Source organism: Panthera uncia, assembly GCF_023721935.1.
Source record: "Panthera uncia isolate 11264 chromosome E2 unlocalized genomic scaffold, Puncia_PCG_1.0 HiC_scaffold_19, whole genome shotgun sequence".
NCBI classification, from domain to species: Eukaryota; Metazoa; Chordata; class Mammalia; order Carnivora; family Felidae; genus Panthera; species Panthera uncia.
Window position 1 is genome coordinate 5312415 of NW_026057588.1, and position 9066 is coordinate 5321480.

Consider the following 9066-nt stretch of genomic DNA (forward strand, 5'->3'; position numbering starts at 1 on the left):
CGTGAAGCACAGCTCTGTGGTTTAGCTTGGAGACGCCCCCCAGAACCCACAGGCTCGCCCTCTGAGCCTGCGGACTCACAGTCTTGCCGGGAGAGACAAATGGCCCAGGGAACAGCTGTGGAAATAATTGCTGGTGGCAGGTGCTGTCCGGGAAGTGAGGGTTAGGTCTGGAAACGGGGAGGCCGTCTACACAGAATGAAGGAAGGTCCCTCAGGAGCCGCTGTTTCTATCAGAGGATGGGAAGGAGGGGACGGTGGGTGAAGGAGAGAATTTGGGGCAATAGGAAAAGACTGGATGGGGCTGTTCAGGCTGGATGGAGCTTTGGTGGAATTGTGAAACTCAGTGAAAACATGTGTGCCTGTTTGGTGTATGTGTTTGGGAAACACTGGATAGAAGGTGGTAGAAAGGGGGACACCGGGGCAGCTCAGTCGGCTAAGCATCTGGATTTCAGCTCAGGTCATGATCTCACAGTTCATGAGATGGTGGAGCCCCAAGTCACCGGGTGTCGGGCTCTGCTTTGACAGTGTGGAGCCTGGTTGGGATTCTGTCTCTCTCTGCCCCTCCCCCCGCTCTCTCTCAATAAATCAATAAATAAATTTTAAAAAATTAAAAAAAAAAAAAAGAAGGTGGTAGAAAGGGATGGAGCAGGATTGGATGTAAAAAAAAGGGCTCCATTCTGAGGACACCAGGAAGCCATTCTTGCCTTCCTTCCTTTGCTTTTCTAGAATATTCCTTGAAAGCTTACTTTGTGACAGATTTAATTCCTGTATGAATCCTATTGCCTTGCCAGTTACACTATTCTATTAGTGATTCACCATTCTATTAGCTTCTTACAAGCAGAAGCTATCTATTCAGTAATTGTGGAAGGAACGATTGAATATGTTTCCATGTGTTTGTAAGCCCTGACACAATAGTACTTGGATGTTGACTTCAACCACAGCTTTTTAAGAAGGTGCTTTGGGGGGCACCTGGGTGGCTTAGTCGGTTAAGCGGCCGACTTCGGCTCAGGTCATGATCTCACAGTCCGTGGGTTCGAACCCCTCGTTGGGCTCTGTGCTGACAGCTCAGAGCCTGGAGCCCGTTTCAGATTCTGTGTCTCCCTCTCTCTCTGACCCTCCCCCGTTCATGCTCTGTCTCTCTGTCTCAAAAATAAATAAACGTTAAAAAAAAAAAAAAAAGAAGGTGCTTTGGGGGACCATCAGGGAAATTTGAATATTACTTGGCATTAGGTTTATCAAGGGCTCTATTTTACTTTACTTTTTAAGGATTTTAATTAAAAAAACCCCTTTTTTCTTAATATTTAATTTTGAGACAGAGAGCACGAGCATGGGAGGGGAAGAGAGAGGGGGAGACACAGAATCCGAAGCAGGCTCCAGGCTCTGAGCTGTCAGCACAGAGCCCATCTTGGGGCTTGAACCCAAGAGCCGTGAGATCATGACCTGACCTGAAGTTGGACGCTCAACCAACTGAGCCACCCAGGCGCCCCTTAATTTTTTCTTAAAGTAAACTCTACGTCCAACTTGGGGCTCCACCTCAGGACCGTGAGATCCACGAGTCACATGGACTGACTGAGCCAGCCAGGTGCCCCTACCGAAGTCTCTTTTTAAAAGATGTTAAATACTGTGCTCACATGAACATGAATGGATCTCAGCAGTGAAGTCGTGCACGGAAGAAGTCTCACACGCGCGTGCACACACACACACCCCCATGTCGTGGTTCTGTTTTTGGGGAAGTTCAGCCACAGGCAAACAATGAGTGGAGATGAACGGGGGTTCCAGCTGGGGTGGTGCAGATGCCCTCCGAGCACACACGGTAATAGGGCAAGCAGGTCCCCACAGTGGAGACAGTCTCCCCCATTCATCGGTGGCCAGGGGAGAAGGCAGGATGCAAACCCAGCTTCGGGGTCTCCAAGTATCCCCACCCCTGGGGCTGGGAATGGAACCCCTTCCCCCCTCCCTCCCCCCTCCCCCACCCCAGCCCGGAGTTCCCAGTCTGGCACGCACCGGGTGGGCTCCAGCCCTCGGCCTCCAGCACCCGCTGCCCCAGCCCTCCCCTGCGGCTCACCCTGGGAACTTGCTCTGGGGATTCTCCGACTCTTCTCAAGAGGTGCACCCCTCCGGACCATTCAGGCTTTAGTGCCTCTCTTGCGCTTTGAGCCTTGTTTAAATACAGTCCTGGGTAGACTTTCTTCGGCTTCTGGGGACCATACGCCCTCCATTCCTGCAACCTGGGCTTTGCAAGTTCCCCAGGTGCTTCTAGTCCTGTCGGCAGGTTTGGGCCACGCTGGGCTGGTACGTGGTGGGAGGGGCTTAGATCTAAGTGAGGCTTCTTATCCCAAGGCTCTAGAGAGCCGTTGGACGAATCAACCAGTCTCCCTCTCCTCTTGTTTCTTTCATGAACGTTTTGGAAAACTTGGTGAAGGGGTCTGTTCTGCAAAGTGGGATGGGGCACAAGCACAAGGAAGTTCCTGATCATGTAAAACTTGCACTCTGGAGTGACGTCCCAGGCAATCAATGGATGCTCTGCACTCTTAAGGGCATATTAAAAAATCCAGGGGTGCCTGGGTTGCTCAGTGGGTAAAGCGTCCCACTTCGGCTCAGGTCATGATCTCGCAGTTTGTGGGTTCGAGGCCCGTGTCAGGCTCTGTGCTGACAGTTCGGAGGCTGGAGCCTGCTTCAGATTCTGTCTCCGTTTCTCTCCGCCCCTCCCCCACTCCGGCTCTGTGTGTGTCTCTCTCTCAAAAATGAACATTAAAAAGAAGAGGGGAATTAAACTTAATAAAAAATCCATGGTCGGTGGGGCACAGTCGGTTAAGCGACCGACTCTTGGTTTTGGCTCAGGTCATGATCTCATGGTTCGTGAGTTGGAGCCCCACATTGGGCCCTCTGTGCTGAAAGCTCAGAGCCTGCTTGGGATTTCTCTCTCCTTCTCTCTCTGCCCCCCCCCCCCCCCCGGCTTGCTGTCTCTGTCTCTCAAAAAATAAATAGATGGGGCACCTGGGTAGCTCAATCAGTTAAGCGTCGGACTTCGGCTCAGGTCATGATCGAGCCCCACGTTGAGCTTTGTGCTGACAGTCTGGAACCTGCTTCAGATTCCGTGTGTCCCTCTCTCTCTGCCCCTCCCCCGCTCATGCTCTGTCTCTCTCTCTCTCTCTCAAAAATAAACATTACAAAAAATCATAAAAATTAAAAAATCCATGGGAAACTGAAAAAAAATTACCCCCAAAAGAATAAGTAGACTCATTTTTTGTTGTTGTTGGAATAAACAAGGACATAGAGTTCTTTTTTTTTTTAAGTTTATTTAATAGCTACACCCAACTTGGGGCCCGAACTCACGACCTAGAGATGAAGAGTCTCGTGGTCCTCTGACTGAGCCACCCAAGCACCCTTGAGTTCTTTATTCCGACCAAGAAAATATTGACTCTACTTCTTCCTCAGCTATCACTATTTTGTTTGTGATAATCGATGAGGAAATATTCTTACAAGCAGACCATTATCTCCCTGATAACTGTGGGAGGGGTGGAGGAATTAGGTAACGTCCATCTGTAGCCTCCACTGTGTGGCTGTTGCTGGGATGCTGATTCCAACAACCAGCGTTGACCAGGTATTTTGAGAAATTAAAGACTTTTTTTTAAGTGATCTCTGCACCCAGTGTGGGGGCTTGAACTCACGACCCTGAGAACAAGCATCACATGCTCTACTGACTGAGCCAGCCAGGTGCCCCTGTTTTGAGAAATTTAAATATCTCAGTATCAGGTTTATGCTAAGGTATCAGGGTATCAGGTTTGTAGAAATCAATGAAGATCACTCCCAAATGAGAATGAGTAAATATTCAAATATTTATTCTTTTAATTCTCAGGTTAGTTAACATACAGTGTAGTCTTGGCTTCAGTAGTAGAACCCAGAGATTCATCATTTACATACAGTACCCAGTGCTCATCCCAACCAGTACCCTCCTTAATGCCCATCACCCCTTTTCTCCTCCCCCCATCAACCCTCAGTTTGTTCTCTGTATTTAAGAGTCTCTTATGGTTTGCCTCCTTCTCTGTTTTTTTTTTTTTTTTTTTTTTTTTTAATTTTTAACGTTTGGGACGCCTGAGTGGCTCAGTCGGTTGGGTGTCCGACTTCTGCTCAGGTCATGATCTCTCAGTTCATGGGTTCGAGCCCCACGTCGGGCTCTATGCTGACAGCTCAGTCTGGAGCCTGCTTTGGATTCTGTGTCTCCCTCTCTCTCTGCCCCTCCCTCACTTACACTCTGTCTGTCTCTCTCTCTCTCAAATAATGAATAAACATTAAAATTTTTTTAAATGTTTATTTATTATTTGAGAGAGAGAGACACAGAGCATGAGCAGGGGAGGGGCAGAGAGAGAGAGGGGGAGACACAGAATCTGAAGCAGGTTCCAGGCTCTGAGCTGTCAGCACAGAGCCCGATGTGTGGCTCCAACTCAGGGACTGTGAGATCATGATCTGAGCCAAAATTGGTCACTCAACCAACTGAGCCACCCAGACGCCCCCCCCCCTTTTTTTTTAATGTTTGTTTATTTTTGAGAGAGAGCACGAGCAGGGGAGGGGCAGAGAGAGGGAGACACAGGATCTGAAGCAGGCTCCAGACTCTGAGCTGTCAGTGCAGAGCCCGATGCGGGGCTTGAACCCACAAACCGTAAGATTATGACCTGAGCCGAAGTCGGAGGTTTAACTGACTGAGCCACCCCGGTGCCCTTGCCTCCCTCTCTGTTTTTATCTCATTTTTCCTCCCTTCCCCATATGTTCATCGGTTAAATTTCTCAAATTCCACGTATGAGTGAGGTCATGTGATATGTCTTTCTCTGACTGACTTTTTTTGCTTAGCATAATACCCTCCAGTTCCATCCAGGTTGTTGCACATGGCAAGATTTCATTCTTTTTGGTTGTCGAGTAATGCTCCATTGTATATATAGACCACATCTTCTTTATCCGTTCATCCATTAATGGACATTTGGGCTCTTTCCATACTTTGGCTATTGTCGATAGCTCTGCTATAACCATTGGGGTGTATGTGTCCTTTCAAATCAGCACTCCTGTATCCTCTGCATAAATACCTATTAGTGCACTTGCTGGGTCATAGTGTAGTTCTATTTTCAATTTTTTGAGGAACTTCCACACTGTTTTCTAGAGTGGCAAATATTCTTGCTGTAGTGAGACCACCCCTGTCGATAATCGACTGAGTTTGTCAAGCCAGGGAGCTGACAGCTTTATAGAAGAAAAAAGTGCCCTGATTGGAGACTGGTTGACACAGGAAGCAGGGACACCCTTTGTGGTTGGGTAGGGGGGGGCATGTTTGGCTTTGTCTGGTTGGTCCAAAGGTGAAGGTGAGGGTCCGGGCAAAGATTAGGGGAGCGCTTGGTCATTAAGCTGATCCAGCCCTTCTGGGCTGATGGCTACACAACTTGGGGTTTCGTTTCGGAGCTCTCAGATATGTTCTGGCTCCTGTCCAGATTCAGTCTGCCAGGCTGTCCCAGAGCTTCTCAACCTGGCACTATTGTCACTTGGGGCCAGATAACTCTTCCTGGAGGGGTCTGACCCACAAACTGAGCTGCTCAGGATCCACTTGGGTACATGCCAGCGGCACCCTCCTCCCCACTCCAGCGTCAGCCAAAAGTGTCTCCAGGTGCTGCCAGATGTCACCAGGTGCGCGGCACCTGCCCCTGGTTGAGAACCCCTGTGTTACACCGGGATTTCTTGGGCTCAATAGCGTGCTGTCCACAATGTACATGAATTTCATCGACGGCACTTGAGTGAAGGAAGCCACACAGAAGGGTTCCCGCAGGATGATTCAATCACGTGAAGTGTACGACCAGGCAAAAGTCAAAGCAGCCTTCTGGGGTCGGGGGTGTCGTCGATGGCTTAGCAGGGAAGGCTGTGTATCCCCTCGGACCACAGCACACGCTGGAGTGGTTGCCTCTGGCCGGAAGAGAACGAGAGGGAGAGAGACTGCAATCCTCTTAAAGCCCCGCCCCCAGCATGACATCTGTCTGTAAGGTGCTAGTTGGTGAGGAGTGCACACTGGAAAGTGCGGAGCGGTTGGCTTGGCCACTGGCCCGCTCTGAGGCCACCCAGGTTCTGAAGCTCAGGATGGACCAGAGATGCCAGAACCCCAACGCTGTCCCTGCACAACCTGAGGACACCTTTGAGGGACAGGTGCACAGCTTTATGGGCATCTTCCTGCATGGGAGCACCAAGGCCAGGTCTGACGGGTAACAAGTGCATAATCCCACAGGCTCAGAATCTTACGTGTTCCTGACAAAGCACACGGTTAATGGGATCATCTTTGGCTCATTCACAGATGCTACAAGCACAGGGAGAGAGTGGTTAGGAAGGAAGAAGGCCTGAGAATTTCCTTGGAAGGGCTTGTGGTGTTTCCATTGTCTTAGTAGAGGGAGAAGCAAAAAAGAAAAAAAAAAAAAAAAGAAAAGAAGAGAAGACAAAAATTGGAGAGGATTGGGGGACTGGAGATATTTGGTTGTTCAGGACATAAAATAATGGCTGGGGAGGTGACCAAAAAAAATAAATAAAAAGGAAAACTAGAAAGAAAAATAACCAACTTCCCACTTACTGACATTGGCTAAATCCTATTAGCGGAACAATGATGAAGAAAAGACAAAATCACAAAATCAAGACAGAAGAACCAGGAAAAAAGATAACTGTCCTTAGTAGTCCCATTATGTATATATGTATATCTTTATTGAGATACAATTAAAACATTTTTTCCTCCAGCTTTACTGAGATACAATTGATACATAACGTTGTGCAAGTTTAAGGTGTACACGAAGATGTTGATTTGTTACATTTATGTATTGCAAAATGATGACCATCATGGCATTAGCTGATGTCTCCATGCTGTCATGATTGGGGTTTTTTTTTGTGATGTACATAGTATCACACTTCTGTGTCTTCTGATGACTTTATACATCCAGGTAGGCTCCATCCTAATCAAGACATGAAACATCACCATCCCCAGTAAGTTTTACTGCCTCTTTCTGCTTAATTCCACCACACGGGCATTTTTGTGTCTTTTTTTTCTTTTCATGGAGTATCATGGTTTTGAAATGCGTCCAGGTTGTGTAGATCTCATATCTGTCCCTTGTTTGGGCATCGTTGCAAATGACAGTATGTAACGTTTTGTGTCTTGCTTCTCTCATAAGGCTCTTTGTGGTGATGTAGAACCAAAGGGATTAACAGTGAAACTTGCAGAAAGAATCTGTGATTCCAAAATGGGACAAAGGGAGTAGATATTAGGATCTTGACAGCAGCCAAAGTGGACTATTTTGTGGCCAGTGGAATGGTCTGGGAGAGCCTTCAAATTGGGGCATATGCGGAGTTGGAAGGAAGGTATTGGATGATCTGTGTAAACCAGGGACGCAGGGTAGGCACCATGAGAGAATCCTGGAGATGTAGCCATGTTTCTCTTGGAAGAGCTGGTCTTGAGGTCCACCCCAGCTGCATGCTCTTGTTCAGGTTTTGGTTTTTGCTGCATGTGCTTGTATTGGGCTTTCTTGAGTTTTGCTCTGTGGTTCTTGAACCAAACCTAAGGAGGAAAAGAGAGGAGCAACTGGTTGGTGAATCCAAAGGAGAGTCCACGTGTTTTCATTTTACCCGATACCATGGACAGTGCCAGGTGAGCCCAGCTAGTTGTGCAACTCTGCTTCTCAGATCCTATAGCTGCAAACTCTCCCGACATATGTGAAAGGGAGCAGGAATGAGAGGTGGTGGGGAAAGAAAGTGAGGCAAGGGGGGCACCTGGGTGGCTCAGTTGGTTGGGTGTCCGGCTTTGTCTCAGGACATGATCTCACTGCTTGTGGGTTTGAACCCCATGTCAGGCTCTGTGCTGACAGCTCGGAACCTGGAGCCTGCTTCGGATTCTGTGTCTCCCCCTCTCTCTGCCCCTCCCATGCTCATGCTCATGCTCTGTCTCTCAATAATGAATATAAAAAAAAAAAAAGTGAGGCAGGGATCAAAACACCCAGAGCAGGAGAGACTGATGTCAGCACACTGAGGCTCATGGGCCAGTTTTTACCTGCAACCGTGTTTTTGTATGGTGCATAAACTAAGAACAGCGTTGTTTGTGTTGTTGTTTTTTTTTTAAGTTTTTATTTATTCATTTAAGTAATCCCTACACCCATCTTAGGGCTTGAAGTCACCATCCCTAGATGAAGAGTTGCATGCTCTTCTGACTGAGCCAGCCAGGTGCCCCTAAGAACAGGTGTCACATCTTTAAATGGTTGAGAGAAAGAGAGGGGAAAAAAAAAGCACAATAAGAATATTTGTGACCTGTGAAAATTATACGAACTTCCAATGTGTGTCTATAAAATTTTATGGGAATGCAGGCACACCCATTCATTTACTTATTGTTGATGGCTGCTTTCACGCTGTCCCTGCAGAGCTGAATAATTTTGGCAGACGTGACACAGCCCACAGAGTCTAAACTATTTCCTGCCTGGCCCTCTACAGAGAAAAGATTTGCAGATCCTTGCTCTAGGGGTTGGGAGGGAGGGTTTGGGGGTAAGAGTCTGGGTCTTTGGAATCTTGGAGACCAGAGTGGTATTAAGCTTCAGGAATTATCCTAGGGTCTCTGAATTTAGGGTATTCTGGGGAAGTGGCTTGGCAAGGTGAGGCTTTATTCTCCAACCTGAAGTACTGTCGGGTGGATCTCCAATTTCAAGGCCATCTCCTTCTGCAGGCTGGGTGGGGGGTAAGGGTTCTGACTGAACAAGAATTCCAAGGCTTCCAGTTGGTCCTCAGTGAACATTGTTCGTTTCCTATGTGAATGCTTCTGGTGCTTTCCTGGGAGGGGAGGAGACAAAGGTACAGATGAAGTGTTTCGACAACTCTAAGACACAGGTGTAAGACACTTCCCTTCCTCAAACACCGGAACTCCCTGTGCACAGAGGTCAGGCTTGGCTCTCAGTCAGGTGACTGAGGGTCCCAGATATGTATGCATGGCGTGAATGACTTTCTGGTTCTGTTTCCTAAGCTTCATTTTGTCACAGCTGGTCTTCCATATACTCAGCATAGGAAAGCACTATATATA

General features: G+C 47.9%; 1 protein-coding gene across 1 annotated transcript; it reads right to left on the minus strand.

The window, feature by feature from the left end:
• Nucleotides 1-7080: 7080 nt before the first annotated feature.
• DPRX (divergent-paired related homeobox) lies at nucleotides 7081-8813 on the minus strand. Its single transcript, XM_049621529.1, has 2 exons — nucleotides 8665-8813; nucleotides 7081-7563 (listed from the first exon to the last, which is right to left on the minus strand). Exons 1-2 carry the CDS (start codon nucleotides 8782-8784, stop codon nucleotides 7174-7176), a joined length of 510 nt encoding a protein of 169 aa, XP_049477486.1. The 5' UTR covers nucleotides 8785-8813; the 3' UTR covers nucleotides 7081-7173.
• Between the last annotated feature and the right edge of the window lie 253 nt (nucleotides 8814-9066).